Source organism: Cylas formicarius, unplaced genomic scaffold (genome assembly GCF_029955315.1).
Source record: "Cylas formicarius isolate icCylForm1 unplaced genomic scaffold, icCylForm1.1 PGA_scaffold_1__22_contigs__length_36826433, whole genome shotgun sequence".
NCBI lineage: Eukaryota > Metazoa > Arthropoda > Insecta > Coleoptera > Brentidae > Cylas > Cylas formicarius.
In genome coordinates this window covers 28726204-28745428 of record NW_026844264.1, presented here as the reverse complement: position 1 = coordinate 28745428, position 19225 = coordinate 28726204, and the positions used below count along the sequence as shown (strand labels likewise).

At 32.2% G+C, this 19225-nt stretch overlaps 5 protein-coding genes across 7 annotated transcripts; 2 read left to right on the top strand and 3 right to left on the bottom strand.

Moving 5' to 3' along the window:
• The first annotated feature begins 520 nt into the window (after positions 1-520).
• Positions 521-1730, top strand: LOC132696924 (la protein homolog). The gene has a single exon (XM_060662068.1). The coding sequence runs from the start codon at positions 617-619 to the stop codon at positions 1631-1633; it is 1017 nt and encodes a 338-aa protein (XP_060518051.1). The 5' UTR covers positions 521-616; the 3' UTR covers positions 1634-1730.
• A 137-nt stretch (positions 1731-1867) lies between these two features.
• LOC132696923 (N-alpha-acetyltransferase 35, NatC auxiliary subunit) lies at positions 1868-5981 on the bottom strand. Its single transcript, XM_060662067.1, is given in 13 exon segments — positions 1868-2417; positions 2659-2827; positions 3716-3923; positions 3975-4159; positions 4228-4548; positions 4603-4784; positions 4832-5015; positions 5077-5221; positions 5280-5342; positions 5344-5501; positions 5554-5702; positions 5756-5832; positions 5885-5981. Coding segments are annotated over 13 exon segments (2082 nt in total). The 5' UTR covers positions 5899-5981; the 3' UTR covers positions 1868-2190.
• An 86-nt stretch (positions 5982-6067) lies between these two features.
• On the top strand, positions 6068-10044 carry LOC132696255 (protein O-mannosyl-transferase TMTC4). Its single transcript, XM_060660989.1, has 10 exons — positions 6068-6233; positions 6284-6513; positions 6566-6935; positions 7330-7545; positions 7601-7803; positions 7856-8033; positions 8087-8403; positions 8462-8603; positions 9498-9795; positions 9852-10044. Exons 1-10 carry the CDS (start codon positions 6231-6233, stop codon positions 9995-9997), a joined length of 2103 nt encoding a protein of 700 aa, XP_060516972.1. The 5' UTR covers positions 6068-6230; the 3' UTR covers positions 9998-10044.
• LOC132696256 (cAMP-dependent protein kinase inhibitor beta-like) lies at positions 9995-14076 on the bottom strand. Of its 3 annotated transcripts, none has more exons than XM_060660991.1 (3): positions 13687-14076; positions 12482-12655; positions 9995-12408 (listed from the first exon to the last, which is right to left on the bottom strand). In XM_060660991.1, the coding sequence occupies exons 2-3, from the start codon at positions 12645-12647 to the stop codon at positions 12284-12286; spliced, it is 291 nt and encodes a 96-aa protein (XP_060516974.1). In that variant the 5' UTR covers positions 12648-12655; positions 13687-14076; the 3' UTR covers positions 9995-12283. The 3 variants fall into 3 exon arrangements, with proteins under 3 accessions (XP_060516974.1, XP_060516973.1, XP_060516975.1); XM_060660990.1 differs by lacking the exon at positions 13687-14076 and adding an exon at positions 13557-13685; XM_060660992.1 differs by lacking the exon at positions 13687-14076 and adding an exon at positions 13269-13513.
• Positions 14077-15258: 1182 nt separating this feature from the next.
• On the bottom strand, positions 15259-19084 carry LOC132696045 (F-box/SPRY domain-containing protein 1). Its single transcript, XM_060660584.1, has 4 exons — positions 18953-19084; positions 18013-18892; positions 17867-17957; positions 15259-17817 (listed from the first exon to the last, which is right to left on the bottom strand). Exons 2-4 carry the CDS (start codon positions 18589-18591, stop codon positions 17723-17725), a joined length of 765 nt encoding a protein of 254 aa, XP_060516567.1. The 5' UTR covers positions 18592-18892; positions 18953-19084; the 3' UTR covers positions 15259-17722.
• Between the last annotated feature and the right edge of the window lie 141 nt (positions 19085-19225).

Genomic DNA, 19225 nt, shown 5'->3' with positions numbered 1-19225 from the left:
GCTGAGACAGTGCTGTTGAAGCTGCAACGGTGAATTACTTTACATGGGTCACCGGATCTTAAAACAAAACGTCTTATACAGAAAGGTTAAAATTATTGAGGTTGATTTCCGTCCTTATCATTCCATAAAACTTGTCTGAATTGGACTTCGGAAATTAATAACTCTCGGTCGATAGCTTTTTTTGGGAAAACATATTTAAGTGCAGTAAGGGTACCATTCATATTAATTCAATTGGAATGGTAAATGCTAGTGCCGACTGTTGCGGTGCCGCTTGCAATTCGATCAAAAAACGAAACAAAGCGGCGCTGTGCGATGTCGCGTAACGCCAATGGTTACCGCTCCTTTCAATGTACTCAAACGGATGTAAATTACATTGTTTGAAATATTTTTCAATGCTCGTCGCTGATCGCGCACCGGTGGCCAATGGACATGCGACCTTAGTTCATTTTTAGCATAGTGTGGCTGAATGATGCTAAAATCTTTATAAAAATAAAAAAAGAAGAGACACAATTGTATTCCTAACCTAACTTAACGTGTGTTGTACGATTTTTTGCCGCGTTTTGTGGTTATTGTGGGGCACGTGTGTTCGTAGTTTTATTATTTGATCAGAACGGAAATGGCTAGTGATTTAGAACAGAAAATTATCAAACAAATAGAGTATTATTTTGGAGACATTAATTTACCGCGAGATAAGTTTTTACAAAGTAAAATTAAAGAGGATGATGGATGGGTTACATTGGAAGTATTGTTGAGCTTCAATAGGCTTGCAAGTCTTTCTAAAGACCCAAAAGTAATCACGGAAGCGTTGGAAAAATCTGACCAAAAACTTATTGAAGTCAGCGAAGATAAGACAAAATTGAGACGCAATCCTGATAAACCTGTGCCTGATAACAATGATGAACATCGCAAGAAGTTGCAAGAAAAGTCAGCATACGCTAAAGGGTTTCCTACAGATGAGACATTGAATGATATTCTTAATTTTCTAGAACCCTTCGGACCAATAGAATCTGTAATTCGCAGAACTACAAAAGATCATAAATTTAAAGGATCTTGTTTTATAGTCTTCAAAGATTTAGAGAATGCAAAGAAATTTGTAGAACTTGAAAGTGTAAAATACAAAGACACAGAACTGTTAAGGAAGATGCAGAATGATTATCATGCAGATAAAAAGAAAGAAATTGAAGAGAGGAAAAAACAAAAAAAGGAGAAAAAGGAAGCACTGATTGGAGAAAATGCTGAAAAAATTGAATTTCCCGTGGGGGCAATTATCCATTTTAAGGGGATTTCAGAAGGTCAAAGCTTTACTAGGGAGGAAATCAAAGAAAAACTGGGCGGTGCTAGCGATTTGGAAGTTGTTTATGTTGACTTTAACAAAGGTGATACTGAAGGTTATGCGAGATTTGCCAAAGAAAACAATGCAATTGAATTTTTAAAAGCTTTAAATGAAGGAGAGTTGGAATTAGGCGAGTCTAAAATAAAAATAAGAGCTCTAGAAGGTGATGAAGAGAAGGAATATTTGAAAAAGACATCTGAAGTAATGGCAAGAATGAGGCTGAAGCAGAAACATACGGGTCGAAAGCGAAAAGGCAATTTTGGGGGTGGCCAGAAATCAAAAGCACAGAAGAAAGAATAAATTTAATAGGCTTTGATGTTATTTGTTAATTAAGCTGACTTTGCCTTGATGCTTATCCAATTGTATTTTCATTGTTAATACAAATCATTTTGAACTACTGGTTTGTTTTTCCGTAAGACACATTTAGATATAATCTATATCATTCTGAACTACTGGTTTGTTTTTCTGTAAGAGACGTTTAGGTATAATCATCTATTACAACGTCATTAGTATCTATATTATCAATGATTTTCTACAGGGCAGCATCAACTGTATAATCATTTGCAGCAGTTGACTTTACAGATAGAATATACTATTGGCTTCATGTAATATAGCGCTTCATGAAGATATACATTACATTATTGCTTACAGAAAAGTGGTAAAAAAAACATAACTAAGCAAAACTAAACATACTGAATCTTTAATCTTGGAAATGGTTTAACACCGTGGTGAAATGAACTTCACAAGAGGAAAGCATTATATATTTATATACTTTATTAATTAAAGTATTATTTAAAGCCAAAATACAGTTGCACTTTATAGGGTTTTACAAGATATAAAGGCAGCTAAGTACTCCTTTACCCAAGTTTAATGATAGGAAAATAGCAACCAGCAGGAAAGTCAAATGTGGGTGTAGAGCGTTCATCGGGTCTGTGCCCGGAAGCCAACAACCTCAAAAGCACAAAATTTGTTTTTGCAGCTTTTAATAATTGCGGTGCGTCTGGTGGAGGAGGTTGCAAAGCCTCTAAAAGTTGCCTGGCCTGCTGGAAATGGCGGCAACCTGCCACAAATAAAGGTGCTGCACCTAAAGATTCAACAACAATAATCTTTTTGCTATACACCAGATGGTCAATTCAGGACACTGGGTCCTATCTCGACAAGTAAATGTAATAAAAAAATGCTAGAAATGATTTTTAATGGCCATCAGGGGGCGTAATCGCATTCTTGAATTTTTGCACCATAAGTCTTTACGACTATTACTTATCGAAATAGGATCGATTGCCCTTCTTAATTGGCCACCCGGTACAATAAGATTATAAATTTACCTGCCGAGGCAGCCACCGAAGCCGCGTCTCGGAATTCCGAATATGCTACAGGTGGAGGAGCTGGAAGTTTTTGGAATGGCGCAAAACGATGTTCATAACGTACCCGTTCGCGATCGAAACGCCTTGTTGGCACTACAACGAGGCCTTCACCAAGGAATCCTAGCAAGGCCTAAATGAATATTAATGCAGCATTGAAGGAACACATCTTTAGTGCAGAGAATAGAGCTGATTTTGAAATTACGCCACAAAAATGAAAAATTAAATATCTCTAATGGTTTCAAATTATCGACATACACTTTTGAATATATTTCTTTATCAATAAGGTGATAAGTTTCATTTGATGGAATGAGATATGCATTTTTATTATATTCACACTCCCAGAGTGCATAACTTAAATTTGGAGGGAGCAGATTTACACCAAGTGCTCAAACATGTAATTTAATAAACTATAAAAATTTGAGCTTTTTACTTTTAATGGAATAAAGGAACATGAAACATCAAAAGATGAGGAAAATGTAATACGGGAACATAGAAAGCTGCAAATTATTTTCTTTTGAATTGTCTTTTTATCAATAACCTCAAATTTTGATTCCTTCTCCCTTAGATAGTTTCGCACTTCTGCATGGTGCATTTTCTAGTTGCGACAACAAAAGGAGTAATTTTTTTAATAACACGCCCCCTCTACCTTAAATATTTGAGATAATTAGGCTAAGGACTTCTATTGCATAAATTCTTTGAGCATTTAGTTTAATAGTCATTTGACATGGAGGTTTATGTTTTGATTAATTACTGTAGTTGTGTAGTTCTTTCATTATTATTAAACAAAAAAATGGTACAAATTTGCTGCTGTTTTTGAACTTTCAAATGCAAATATATAAAAAATATATTATTTTCATATCTGGACCACAATTAGAATTATATATATATATATATATATATATATATATATATATATATATATATATATATATATATATATATATATATATATATATATATATATATATATATATATATATAGCATGGTGGTTTATATGCACAAACTTCCAAATGTTACCTTATAATATCCACCGCACATGTTCTGTAAAGCCTGTAAATATATAATATCTTTGTTGTAAGGTCTGGTTTTCTTTTTGTACTTCGGCTTTTTCTTTGCACTTCCTTTATTTTTTTGCATTTCGTTCATTATTTCATTTTCCACCAAAAAACTGTTTGCTCGTGACAATGCAGAAATTAACCACCCATATAGAAATTCATAAAGATACCTACAAATAACACGTTAAGTATCTACTACAGCTATTTGTTCTGTAAATCACCAGTATATATAATAGTATTCATGAACGCTATACAATTCAAGCTCAAAACCAGTTAATAAATACATAATCATTATACGCAGGGTGTGATACAATATCCAAGTTCCGAAGCAAGCCATATGAGGTCTCGTTATTCCACAAGTTGTTGACAAATTGTGAAGGAAGGCATCTGTTCTCTCTGCTTCATCCTAGAATTATGTGTATTATTGTTATATTTTCATCAATAGATATTATATTCTTAGTTTATTAAATTTACCTGAAGTGCAGCAAACTCTTCTAGTAAGTGAGCCAATTTGTCCCTCTGTCGCGCCCTATTGTGTCCACATAATTGAAGTAACAATGAAAAAGGGCGGGAACATCTTCCAAGCAATGTATCAACATGGTATCGGACTTGTGAGTGTCCTGCCAGAGTGCGCAAAGTTAACGCAGGCGGGCCAATGAATGTTCGGGCTGCTTCTTTTAGAGCCTCTTTCAAAGCTGTACCACCAGAGCAACTCCCCGCGCCAGGGTAAAGCAGTTGAAGAGCAGAACGAGACACAAGGCAAGGATTTGTTTTGCTAAAGTCCATAAAAAAGTCCTGAAATATTGAGGATTACCACTTGATTTAATTTACATTAATAATGTTGCATACCAATGACTGATGAAAGGAACTGATAGAATGAATTTTGGTAATCAATTTGAACCTTTCCATCATTTCTGTAAAATGAGAAATAGCTTCTGACTGGGTTTTGATTTTAGTGTAACGGGGAAAAGTTGGTGGCAATAAACGCTGATTTATTGAAGGTTCAAAGCCTGGCATGTTTTGAATTTCAGCTAAAATTCAAATTATGTAAGTGCATACTTTTTTTAGTTTTACTAACCACTTCCAAAACCATGAGCCAAACAAACAGTTTCCTTCATAATTAAAAGCATTTCCAATGAATTCTGTAACAGTCTTTGACAATCAGCTAATGAAGCTTGTTGATCTTCTTTCCTTAAGGAATTTAATACTTGTAGAAATATTCTTACAAACTTAACTCTAGCAAATATTGCTTGAGTTTCAGGCTAAAATATATTCATATTGAAAGGGAGTGTTCCTCCATATTTTTAAAGAGTATATAAATACCTCACATTGTTTAACTCTAGTTTTTCTATGCAGATCTTCTTCAATTTCCCGAAGCATACCAATCATTCTTTGTTCAGAGATATCTGGATTCAAGTGGTACCCATATTGCATTGGTTGGAAATCTTCTTCTTCATAAACCATTGCTCTAAATTGTAATGACATTTTTAGTATTGAAATCAACAAACGAATAAATATAAACTCACTTGTGTAGCACATCTTTAATGACTTCTAGCAATTTATAGACTGCTAAACAGAAGACCTTTAATTCGATCTTCTATCAAATAAGGTTTGTGCAAATACAAGTTTATAAATACTGTTTGTGCCAAAGAATGACCTTCCAGCCATGAAACCAAGCATGCCAATGTATTATCAATTATACTGATTAGTTCTGACTCTTTAAAGTTATTAAGTTTAATGTGGTTATCCTAAAAAAAACTAGGCATACCCAAGTACCTTGTGTGTCATTTACACACTTACTCTCACAGCCTGGTCAAAGGACAAGATCTTACGAGCTCCTCTATTGCAAAGCATACCTGCATCCATCTTAGGGTCCATCATTTCAATTGCAGACATAGCTTCAAACAATCCAAAGAGATCATCATGCAACAGTTCGCCCAATTTTAAATCTGTAAAATTTGAACTAGATTTATAAGAAATCATGGTTATCAACCAAATATACCTTTTACATTTTGATTAAAAATTTCGGTAATATCTACCCAATTGTGTGTAGTTTTCGGAGAAGCAATGGGATTTTGTCTAAAATTAGATAAAATTAATCATAGTTTTCTCAATTCGAAAAAAACTTTACATTTCATTATCCATTCTTTACCAATTTTTGTTTTAAATTTGGATTTTGTTCGTACGGTACATTCATGGAACTAATTTTAGTAAGTTTTACTTAGTTTCTTTACCATGGTTAATTTTAAACTTACCAAATCTAATTTGATATTCCTGCTACTGGGGTAGTCACGCGACCAATGGAAGGAAAGAAGAATGATGATGATCGGTTCACAGAAAACTTCAGTTTATTAGTCTGTGGTTAGTTTTCTTTTTTCCAGGAAAATGGTGGGCCCCCAAATAATTAAATTACGAGTACAAAAAAAAACACAAATTGGACGCCACAGGAGTAGGATAAGTAATTTATAAAATCACCAATGGTATATTGCTCTTAATTCAATAAGCGCACCTAACGAAAACGTCATTTTAGGACTCAAATTCAAAAAAGTATGTTACAATATCAATCCTAGCTTTCGTTTGCTACTGTAACACACTGTGGGGGACTTTCGTGTTTGATGATAGTGAGGCTATAATTAAGAACAAAGATGTAAAACCCGACTCACCAATTGCTCAGATATTTGAAAATGATTTCTGGGGTACAAATATATCTCTCAACAGTAGTCATAAATCTTATAGACCCCTTACAGTATTATCTTATAGGTACTTCCTAAGTGTTTAGAGGATGTATGAATATTAATATCCCTTTTTTTAGACTAAATGTGATTTATTCAATGAATAAACTTGATGCATTCCAGTTTCACGCTACTAATGTGATACTTTATGGTATTCTTTGTTTACTTACCATTCCCATTTTTGAACTATTTATAAAAAAAAAGAAATACGAAAGTAGCATGGATGATGTTGCCCTCACAGCTAGTGTTTTATTTACTGTACATCCTATACACACAGAAGCTGTTGCTGGACTAGTTGGGAGGGCTGATATTCTTAGTTCAATACTTTTTCTTGTCATTTTATTATGCTACCAGTCACTGATAAAAAAATCATTTCTGCTGTGGTTTTGTTTTGTTTTCACATTAACCACCTGTGCTGTTTTATGTAAAGAAACTGCAATAACTGTATTGGTGAGTAATACATATTACCTAATATAATAAGTAGCTAATTTCTTGTCAACATGATAGAAGTTGTTTTAAAACTGGAGGGTGTTACAAAAGACATTCAGTTTTTCATCCATTAAAACACTGATAGATTATTTGTTGGAATAAAGAACTAAATTGTTAATTCTAGTGGCGGCCCCAAATAAATTTAGTTAAAATCTCATAATTTTTTTAATCTGACCTAACAAGAGAAAAAAAAGTACAGTGGTGTACCTTTTCTTTCATAATTATCAAGTATATGGATTAAAAACTGATTTAAAAAAATCAAACACTTAAAACCAATCATTTTATTTATATAAACTGTTACTCAGAAAATATTTGGAAACACAATGTTATTTATTTATATTTAAATTTTTTGTAGGGTGCTTGTCTAATATATGATGTCTACAAAAGCAAAAAAAGAAGAAAAAGTTGGTACAAAAGTCTTTGTGCTCCAATGCTTGTGTGTCGAGTGATTTGCTTGTTTATCATAGGATTAATTATAATGTATTATAGGCTAAAAATTATGATGTTTGAAGGCCCAACATTTAGTAAGACAGACAATCCAGCTGCCTTTGCTGATGAGTTTTACGTTAGGGTAGTTAATTGGCAGAATGAAATAGAATATGTATTAAAATATGCTTTGCTTTCAGATACTCACCTATAATTATATCTACTCTCTTAATGCTCTACTGTTGTTGTGGCCCCAATGGTTATGTTTTGATTGGTCTATGGGTTGTGTTCCTTTAATTTACGACATTTCTGATTACCGCGTTATACAAGTGCTTTTATTTTGGGGCGGGTGTGCTAGTATTTTCATAGTCTTGATTCGAAAATCTCTGCTTTTTGAATTAATGTAAGTTATGTGAACACTGACTTAACTGGTTGCTGCTCATTGACTGTTTTAGTGACATCCGAATCGTGGTCCTAAGTCTAGTAATATTGCCACTTATACCAGCGTCAAATATACTGTTTCATGTAGGTTTTGTCATAGCTGAGAGAACATTGCTCTTACCTAGTACAGGCTTTTGCTTTCTGATTGCTTTAGGATTTAAGAAATTAAAGACGCGGTATAGTTGCGAGAAGGTAATGTAATATAATAGTTCAATATCATTGGCACAAGCCAAGATATATTTTAGCTTTTTGTTGTGGCTTATATTTTGTTGTGCTTTACGTTTGCCATCCGCACAATTCAGCGCAACTCTGAGTGGTTGTCTGAGGACCGTTTATTTAAATCAGCACTTGCTGTTTGTCCCAACAATGCCAAAGTACATTATAATATGGCAAAAGTGGCCGCTGATGCAGGAAGGCGCATTGACGCGCTACAAGGCTATAGAAAAGCCATTGAACTATATCCTGATTATGAACAGGCCATGAATAATCTAGCAAATTTGTTAAGAGAAGATAAAAAATTTCAAGAAGCAGAAGAATTACTGAGAAAAGCTGTGAAAGTGAGGTATGAAAGACCACTATGTAAGTTAAAGGTAATGAAATGAGATATAAATCTATTCCAGGCCAAACTTTGCAGCAGCTTGGATGAATCTTGGAATTGTGTTAACAAATTTAAACAAATTGGAGGAAGCTGAAAAATGCTATATGAAAGCAATTTCCCATCGTAAAAGATATCCAGATTGTTATTACAATTTGGGAAATTTGGTAATATGTCAATTAGCGGGTGGGGATTTTAAATAAAATAACCAGATATGCGAATTACATTTCTGCAAAATACAGAAAAAAAGACTTATTATAGGTTTCTCATGTAGAAAAAAATTATAGCCCTAAACAGAAAAAACAAAAAATCCTTAATTTTTCAAAGAAACTTACACAGGCTACTGCAATACTTTTTATAAAACTTCTGGATTCCTCATGCATCGGTTTTTGTTGATTTGAACTAGCTAACGTCTCGCCAATCATCCTGTTGGCTTCTTCAGAGCTTGACTGACACTGGCTCGCATTTTACTCTGTACCTGCTTTTGTATTGTTTGAAGGGGGCGGAGCTAAATGATGGGCATAAACACCGTCTCGGATAACTGACATATTTCTCTAGGCTCTCGGATTTTTCGTTGGTAGAAGAATTGATTACATGCAAGAATCTTAGTGTTATCGAATAAACTTTCGGGGACTCAGGTATTTACCTGGCACCAATATGGGAATTAGTCATCAGAGACGGTGTTTATGCCCCTCATTTAGCTCCGCCCCCTGTCAAACAGTATAAAAGCAGGTACAGAGTAAAATGCGAACCAGTTTCAGTCAATCTCGGAAGAAGCCAACAGGATGATTGGCTTCTTTTATTTAAATATATATATATATATATATATATATATATATATATATATATATATATATATATATATATATATATATATATATATATATATATATATATATATATATATATATATATATATATATATATATATATATATATATATATATATATATATATATATATATATATATATATATATATATATATATATATATATATATATATATATATATATATATATATATATATATATATATATATATATATATATATTTATACAGTATTTGGATCAAGGCCGCCACAGAGAAGCTCTTCAGTCCTGGCGTATGGCAACTATTCTCAAACCCACTTTATCTGCCGCTTGGGGCAATACTTTGGCCCTGTTGGATACACAAGGGCGTTTGCAAGATGCATTACGAATAGGCACAGATGCATTACGTTATAATCCAGACGCGCATGCACTGCACTTTGCTTTAGGCAATGCTCTTGGTAAATTGAAACGTTTTGATGAAGCTGAAAAGCGATTTCTGAAAGCCATAAAATTAAATCCGCAGAACGCTTTATATTACTCTAACCTCGGTGAGTTTTCAATTATTTTTATTCATATTTAAATTGTTTAAAATGTCTTGTTTTAGGAGTTTTATATCACCGATGGGATAAACCCAAAGAAGCTAGGCAAATGTATGCGAGAGCACTAGAAATTGATTCCAACCTTAAGTCAGCTGAAATGAATCTCAAAAAACTTCCAGGGGACGAGACTGCTCAATTAAAACCTGTGTAAAGTTAATATTTTATTTCTATACAAATATACTTATTTGTTGACAAGCATTTTTACTTTTAATAACTTTCTGAATATTTGAGCTGGAATATTTCGAAAAAAAAATAGGACACAAATAAGTTGATGTCCCGAGTTTTTGTTGCGCAGTTGTGTGGGCCCATAATTATAAAAATGTGTAATTTATAAGTGCCCCAATATAATCTTATTTAAAGTTAACAATTAACCAAAAATTAGGCCCCACCTCTAGGCATAATTGGTTAAAGCTAAAAGTTAAAAAATTCATATCACAATGTCACAAAATCTTAAAAAATAAATTTAAATACAATAAATAAATAATTAATATCACAAAAAATGGTGTTGCTAAATCTAGGCCTAGAATGTTTCAAAAAATACTTTTTGCACCACTATGTATTAATTCATATCAGATTCACTACAGTTACATATTACGTACAAAGATCAAGTGCAACTGTTTTAGATCAAAATAGCTACAACACACGGTTAAAGCTCTTAATTACATCTACATCATCAAAAATATACTTTCCTTGCTCCATATTGAGTGACCTAATACCAACTAATATTAGTGTAAAGTGATTATATTTTACCTCATCTATTAAAATATACAGCAAAATCTCAAGCGTTTTAATTGACATTTGCTGTATTTCAAAACACAGTAATGCTGAAGAATTACATTTGTACATACAATTTGGTTCTACTTTGCTTATCCTGAGACATACAATACAAATTACTTAAAAAACAACAGATTCAGCAGTTAGAATTTGACAAAACTCCAATTTATTTTCTGTAGTCTATAAAAAAACTTCTTTACCCAGAACACAGTATACATTTTGATTTTTTATATCACAAAAAAAAAAAATAAAATAAAAACAGTCTTTTATGATCTTGTGAGCCACTCTATAATTTCATTCACATCAAATCAAGGTGGGATTATTATTGTTGGTCGCAAGATTGTTTTACAGATTAGTTACCATAGCCACCACTCATCTACAATACATAGGTAGACTAACAGAGTTAATTCAAAGAACAAACAATTAGTGTAAAAATAAATAAGAACTAAAAGTTCAGATTTTCACGTCATGTCAAAATATATAATTTCGTGAAAATCTGAACTTTTAGTTCTTATTTATTTTGAGAAATGGATTTTCATCAAGTAAAAGCCACCTCACTTCAACAATTAACAAGGGGAAATAATAATTACCTGACATACAGGAAATAAGGGTAAGGAAATGATATAACCTTTTGAAATTGTGATAAATTGCACCAAAGAGTATGATCGTTTTTGAGCATATACTTATACTTATATTTGCCTTTTTTGAACATAATTGTTTGTTGGTATCCCAAAATGTTTGGTGGGAATTCGCAAACCTCTAAAATGGTGGCTACGAGGTATTGGTATTACAGAAAGTAATAAAAATTAGAATATTTTTGCTATTCTAAGGAACTAATGGAATATGTAATTACTTTTACATACTAAATAGATGATAAAGTCAGTATATTATGTTACAGTGAGATTGTTACCGATCTTTTTGGACAAAAGGAAAAGGCAAAGAATGGGGTATATTTAATGTGGCACTTTCTGGTTCAAACGCCACTGGCTGTAATTTCAGAACAATGCAGATGTAAATTTGTTCCTAACACTAATGGCAATAGACAAGCTTCACAATACTGATCAAAACTCGGCAAGAAAAAATACTATTATGTAAAAAAAGTAAAAAAAATGGCGATAAATGAAACATTGGCCAAGGGAAAAGCTTTAAACGCTAATCTTCTTTTATTAATTTTTTGATTTTTTTTTATTTTTTGTTCCGATCAATAACTGTTGGTTAAATTTTTATTTCATTTGATCATTGGCAAAAATGTTAATTTCTGTGTTTTAATGCTCTTTTAAATGTAACATGAGTAAAAAAAAAAGTTAGAGGCTTTGATATTGTTTCTTATCAAAAAAATCTAATGGATTTTATTATCTTAACCTTCCAATAAATAAAAATGAATGCAAAAGTAGATAACATGCAAGTATATATTCTTTATAAAACACTCTTCACGACAAAATATTTTGTCCTATCGATCATTTTTTAATCATCAGATCGCATTCTTCAATTAAAAATGTCAAACTAAAGCTATGACACCAAATCGATCTCTTTTAGTCGTCCGTTGACACAGATGGAGAGAACATGAAAATAGACAAACTGTCATTAAAACTGGTTTCTTTTGTACTACCATGAGAGAAGTTTCGAATCAATGAGACTGAAACTAATTTTTGAAATAGACTGCTCAGCTCTTTCCTGAACTAGGACCAGGTTGAGGATCTTCTGTAGTTGAAGAAACACCTGAATCAGATGTTGTCAATGCTTGTAGCCTCGAAGGCAAGTCCGAACTTGTCACTATAGCATGTTGACCTAATAACAGGACTTCTTAACCTCCTGGTTGTTAAATTTTTCATACAAAACAAACGTTCTGCATGTCACTTACCTAATATATCAGGCAGGGCATTCCGGCGGCCAGTCCGGCCCGAGGACAAGAATTCCTGCACATTGCCTCCATTTTCTGGAGTTGTTGGAGGCGCTGAACCCCCAGACGAGGGTCCGCCTGTCCCGCTTGGTCCACTGTTCTGTGTAGCTTCCATAACAGCAAGCATTTTCAAGACTGAAACAGACAAACTAGCTCAACAAAATTAAGATCAGATAATAGTACACATCCGATTAATTATTGCCTGATAAGCAAAAGTTAATTAAAACCTAGATAGTGTCTGCTTTGTTAAGCCAGCGTTTGCTTACATAATAGGGTAGCCAAAAAAACATAAACAATTCAGTAAAATAATTTTCAAAATTTAAATAATACTTTAATAATGAAAATAAGTTATCATTTTACTTTTTACAATCAATAAACCAAAACTAACATATTTTACACAATATTTTAAATTCCAGAAGACCAATAATTAACCAGTAATAATTAACTAATCACAAATAAGATGTTTGAAATAATTAGAAAAGTTCTTTAAAACATTTGGAAGCCAAAAATAAGTACCATAAACTCTACTTTTTATTATAATTACAAGAGCTGCTGGAAAAAATTGCTAAAATTTAAGGAAGACATAAATTTTTAAAAGAATTTCAGAACTGGGAGTCATTCTTCTAATTATATTGTATATGGTATATTTTATTTATTTACTATTGGCAGAAACTTTTAATTAATCAATTAGAATCAATAACATGCATAATGAATATTAATATTAATGCTTTTTAAGTTTCAATCAAACCAGAGTATTCCTTTCCAAAATTTTTGGTAACATTTTCAAGATCCAACAAAATCTGCACTGTAAAATTGTACCGCAATTGCCTTATGCAATATTTTGATTGAGTCAATTGCTTTTGTTAATTTTATCCCAAGGTATATTAATTGGCATCACAAAAAGCTGAGTTCTCTAAAATCAGTATAATTATCATCAGCAATTCCGGAAGTACATGCAAACAGCTCGCACTGATTATTATGTTAAATGATCTGCTAAAAAGCCTCGCATGTGGATCACCAAAGGCATGCAGCCTACCTGCTTTCCTCGTCAATTTACTTTTTCTACGTCGTATGCAACCTGTCGTCATTTTAGGGTTTATACCCAAAGTACTTTTACCGGACATAACAAAGGTAGAGTCCTAAAACGTTCCCTGCAAAGAACCTACCATAAGGAAGCTGTCGTTGATACCACTGAAGAGTTTTTTGAAAACGAGGCAGCTGCTACGTTCTAGCAAAATAAAATTACATAATTTTCCTTTAAAAGTTTATCACAAATGACGCACAATAATCCATATTAGTGAAAATATCTTTTCACTGGCAGGTTAAGTTAACAACACAGGAAGCATAGATTAATGTCTTTTGGTATGTTGAGAAGCCGTGAACAATAATCTTTATAAGCCAATTTCAAATGCAGAAAAAAACGTCCCATTTGGCTAAAATTAAACTCTTTTTTATACGGCTTTTGCATTTAGGCACGGTATATTTCGAATAAAACTGAAAACCAAACTTTTCCGCACCGAGAAAATTTTATCTGGCAGACGAGACACTTTATTGACGTCAAATAAGAAAAAATATTTGCAATAACGTCAAAGTTACGTCATCGATTATATGACCGTAAGTGTTCTTGACCTTGACACAAATTACGACAACCTTGTTCAGATAAATTTTTATTGACAATAATATAGAGTGTTTCAGAAATTTTTCTAAATTAAAAAAAATAAATAAATAAACGAGACGAAACAATTTTACGGAGATAGTGTGGTAGTTAATATGCAGATAGGAAGATATCAATTACCAGTATATGTCCACAAAATAAAACTTTACAAAGTAATTGCATTATTTTAATTTCATATTTAAAATTACTAATATAAACACATCACTTTGTACACTGGCTCATTAGATCACGCACAATTTTCAAACATTCATTCGAATATGTAATAATACTAAATTCAACTTACTTATTTTACAAAATTGCACAAATTATTGAATACACTGGTAAATAAATTATATTGGTAGGTATCTAATAAAAATCTGTCTATACAATAGCAATTGATTGAAGTGTTACAGTATATACATACAACATATTATTTGTAGCTGCTTGGTGATCTGTAGACAAAGTAACTAATATCACAAAAAAGTATTTTGGAATATGCAGGCCTCATTTTCACTATGTGCAGGCAACAACATAGCTATTTGCTTTCTTTAATTGTAGAAGAAACAACATGTTTCCGGAAAATTAAAATAGAAATCTATTTAGAAAATTGGGCCTATAGATATAGGGAGACAATGTTAATGGTGTAATACTAAATTCTTAAAAATTAGCCCACACAAACTAAACCTTCGTATTATCTCTGTATGTAAACAGAAATTTAAACTTTGAAAAATGTAATTTTGCAGGACCTTTAACTACACAATTTCAATTTCTGGCTATTTTATTACAAATAAGTAATTTATTTGCCTATTGTAATTTCATAAATGTTGTTAATTAATGGATTTTTTATCTATAGGATTTTTAAAGAGTATACTTTCCTGGTGTTTTTTACCCAAAACCCAAGTCTAAACTACAGATTTAATTTTTAAATATTATTACAAGAAAACAAACATTATTTTTTCTACAACCAAACCCACAGCGCAAAGTCAACTTGGTGAAGGATAAAGTATCTTTATGGATAGCAGTGACAGTTTTTGTTCTACTATGATAGCAATATCAACACAATTACTTGAAAATAATACAAATATACAAGAAACTTTTAATCATGTTAATAAAAGTATTTAGACATAAAATTGTGTATAATAAAATAATATCACAGATAAATCATACTATACCAAGAATGGAAGTAAAAATATATAATAAATATAATAAATAAAACTGATTACAAACTAAAATGCAACAATTTTCGGTACTATACCAATTCATTTTCACTCTGAATTTGCAACTTGAAACAGTCTCATTTTGTTTATTGGAATGTAAATAACAATTGGAGAAGTACCTACTTGTTGACTTTGTGAATACTAATCGGCTTCTTGGAGGGACTCAAACACGAATTGATAACAGACGCAAGCTTTTTGGTAATTAAATACTTTGTAAATTTTCTGCGCATATGAGTATCTAAGAAGTGCCAAAAGTATAATTTATCTATTTCCTTACCGGATTTTTCAAACAATTAAGTAACTCAAATGTCATTGCATCTGTCGCTCCATTGTTCAATCTTTATAAGTGCGGCGCAGCTTCAAAGACTTTAGAACTTTTGAGACTCAAAATTCATTTATTCTAAGTTGGTGTTTGCTGATTTTTGAATATGGGAGTGAAAATGAAATGACAATATAATCAAGTACAAGTAGACAAATAAGATTTTTTTTCAACTTATGGTAACTAAATTATATGGTGGTTTGCTTGTTCAAAGTTCTCAAATTGGAAAAAGGCTGTTATTTAAATTGTTCATACCATAAATATGTTTACAGACTGTGAGAAAATATTTTTTCTACATATAGTTCAATAGTACTTAGAAGAATTATTATTTAATTCATCTTCACCCAGTTATATTATTAAATTAAATTGCACTACTTAACAATAAAATTTAATTTTCAGGTAATTAATTAGTAATTTGGTAAGTAAAATTAAATAAATGAAATTATACTTACCTTCTAAACAATTTCTAAGGTGCTGAGTAAAATCGCTATTTCATGTGATAATTACAGCATTTAAACATAAACATATACTTCAAGCTACAACAGTTATGCCTAAAAGACCTGTAGTTAACATTTACATCAACATCTGTGTCAAATCATTTTAAATAACTTCTGCAAACGTTCACTTTAATGAGTGGATGGGTACCCCATCTGTCACCATGGTTGGTAATACAGTGAAATTTAAATGGTCTTCAAATATTAAATCTATTTAAATAGGCCTTACGACTTAATTTAAATGGTCAATATTTTTTTAAATTTACTAGGTGTATTTTTAATTATGAATGCCATACTTACGGCACCAGACAAAATAGTCGTTTTCAACTATTCGAAATGCATGCATGAAGACAAATTCATCCATAATAGAGATTCCACATAAAAATTAGTTCACATCAAAATTATTTGAAAATTGTTAGAACAAGGTGTGGTTTCTATTACACTCAATTAAAAATTTTTGTTTTGACGAATAAGACGAATAAGTGAAAAGCGTAAGATAATAAGAAAACATTCTTCAAATAGTTATAAGTATATTACCCCACTTATAATTGCTTTTAAAAAAGCCATAAAGAGAAAGTGACACAATAGTATTTAACCTGCTGAGTTTTCACTTCAGTTACTCATTTTGCTAACAAAAAAATTGTTTCACTATGAAACCACTGCCCAGTAAAATCCGCCGATACGCATCTGGGCAGTTCTGTGCAAATGAATAGGCATTAGCTACCGTTTCTTCAAAATACATCACCAAAGTTAGATAAGATCAATAAGTGAAGAACTCACAATCAAGAACACAATCAAATAAGCAATTACAAATTTATATTGATCGCATAGGCATTTGACATATTAAACACCAGAAACAAAGGAATTTGAAATTGGATTCATAAATCTAATAATCACTGTCATACACTTCTAAATTTTCAATTTCATGGACCAAACTCTCATACTGAAGCAATATTTGTGAAAATTCATATCTTAAGTTCAAGATATCTAACTCTATGTCATCGAGTAAATCTTCATACATAGACAGCTCTTGCCACATGACTTTGAATTCTTGCATGAAGTTAGAGGTACATGCATCCTCAATAAACTGCACTTCTCTTAAAACTTCTTTTTCAGTCATATTTGCTACATCTATTTTCAACAAATTCTATTTACAGAAATTCCTGGGAACAATTTGACAGTAAAGGCAGAAACCAATGACAAATTGCATTATGGGTAAAACTGTACCCAAGCTTGCTGGATTTATTGATGAGAGATGTAAATGTAAACTGGACTAAGATATGTTAAACATGGTAGTGTTCCAATGTAACAAAAAAAGAAGTACACTAAATTACAGACTTATTACTTAGGGCTGGAAGTTCATTTCATTACTTTCAAATGAAATTGTTACACAGTTAAACTGTATTATCACAATGGGCAAACCAAACTGACCTGTTATGCACCTTCTTGTACCTGACGGTTGATCTATCACTCCATTATGTTTCACATTTTAAAAAATAGGCTATAAGTTCAATTGTGTTAGCCATCTAAAGGTGCTCCAAGATATACCATAGAAACTTCTGTGTTTCCATAAACAGCAGACACTGTGGGATATAATTTTTTGTCTGGCAATCCTAAAATAAAATAGATAAAGCCAACGAACACAAATGATTAAAAGTCTACCTCTAAATGCAACTCCTAAAAATTCATAATTCTTTTCAAAAGACAAAGTATTGTCATCACAGTCCAGAATCACTCTAATTCTCTCACCAACCTATAAAGAAATGTTTTATAGAAAAAAACTGAATGGAAAATCTTTTCTTTTAAACCTGATATTTAGGAGCATTGTTTAACAAAGGATAATTTCCTTGCCCATCTCCATTATGTAACAAGTGATTATCAACTAGATTCCAACCCCAACTTTGATCATCTGATCCTAATAATGCAACATAACCATGGCACTGTAATGGAGCATCCTTTGTTGCAATTCCTATAACAGCCACAGTACCCAACGGGCCTTCCCAAATTACTTCCCAAGCGTGTCTTCCATGTTTAAATCCCATTTTACCACGACAAGCATCTGTACTTTGGGCTACGGGGTTTCTATGCAAGGTAAAACCATTCGGCTTAATGTAAATATTCCTAGAGCAGTCATTTGGATTCCACGCGTGATAAAAAGCTCTCAATTTAGCTTTATATGTGGGAACTGAAGATAGTAGGTCCGATTTTAGAGCTTCTTCAGCAAGTTTTCTAATACAATGCAGTCTCCAGACGTCGTTGTTTTCGTCATTTAAAAAATCGTACCAATGTTTACACACTAACGAACAATTTCTTAGATCACGCAAAGTTAAATACGAAAAAATTACTTCTAAACAGTTATCTGGAAGTAAAGTTGCTGTAGCATCCATTTTTTGTTGGGATGGGTGTTTATTTTTACTGTTATGGAGGTTTGGTTCACGGTATTTGAAATCTTCTTGTGTTCTGTACTGTTTTAGAATGTCAATCTTCGTAAATGTACTCCCCAAAGCCAAAATTGAAGTGGTGCATTTGTCGCCTATGTGATGTAACTCATAATAATTAACTAAACTGTAATGTCCACTTTATTTAAAATGCATCAAATTGCTATATATCTTTTAAATATAATTTATTAACTAAATGTATAAATTATTAAATGTAACTAAACTCGCAGTTTAATTCTGAAGGTGATACCTAGCGGAAAAGAATACTGTTTAGAAAACAAAATTCCAGCAAGACTTATATCGTATTTACAAAGAAACTGATTATTGTGTTGCGTCTTCATCCGTGGACTGTTGTAACACTGGCTTTGAAAAAAGACCTAGTCCGAAGACTTTCTAGACAACTTGGCGATCTATTAATATATTTTGGCTTGTTTTCATTTCATTTCACCGCACACAATTGGCAACGTGCGCGCGTGCAGCTAGCGCCAAAAAGGCGCCAAAACACACAGTCATTCAAAACTGGTGGCGAATAGAAGAACTAGGACCAGCGTGTCCCACGTGAGCCCAATGGACCAATCACAAA

What these genes read in the sequence shown, in the direction of transcription:
- LOC132696256 (XM_060660990.1), bottom strand. Translation starts at nt 13,644, where the DNA reads ATGTCCGGTAAAAGTACTTTGGGTATAAACCCTAAAATGACGACAGGT. An exon ending in TAAATTGACGAGGAAAGCAG is followed by an intron (nt 12,656 to 13,556) that starts GTAGGCTGCATG and finishes TGTCTGTTTCAG; the next exon opens with TCTTGAAAATGCTTGCTGTT. An exon ending in TGCCCTGCCTGATATATTAG is followed by an intron (nt 12,409 to 12,481) that starts GTAAGTGACATG and finishes TCCTGTTATTAG; the next exon opens with GTCAACATGCTATAGTGACA.
- LOC132696255 (XM_060660989.1), top strand. An exon ending in TCTCTGCTTTTTGAATTAAT is followed by an intron (nt 7,804 to 7,855) that starts GTAAGTTATGTG and finishes TGACTGTTTTAG; the next exon opens with TGACATCCGAATCGTGGTCC. An exon ending in ATTACAATTTGGGAAATTTG is followed by an intron (nt 8,604 to 9,497) that starts GTAATATGTCAA and finishes ATATTTATACAG; the next exon opens with TATTTGGATCAAGGCCGCCA.
- LOC132696924 (XM_060662068.1), top strand. Translation starts at nt 617, where the DNA reads ATGGCTAGTGATTTAGAACAGAAAATTATCAAACAAATAGAGTATTAT.
- LOC132696045 (XM_060660584.1), bottom strand. Translation starts at nt 18,591, where the DNA reads ATGGATGCTACAGCAACTTTACTTCCAGATAACTGTTTAGAAGTAATT. An exon ending in ACAATGCTCCTAAATATCAG is followed by an intron (nt 17,958 to 18,012) that starts GTTTAAAAGAAA and finishes ATTTCTTTATAG; the next exon opens with GTTGGTGAGAGAATTAGAGT. An exon ending in TTTAGGAGTTGCATTTAGAG is followed by an intron (nt 17,818 to 17,866) that starts GTAGACTTTTAA and finishes ATTTTATTTTAG; the next exon opens with GATTGCCAGACAAAAAATTA.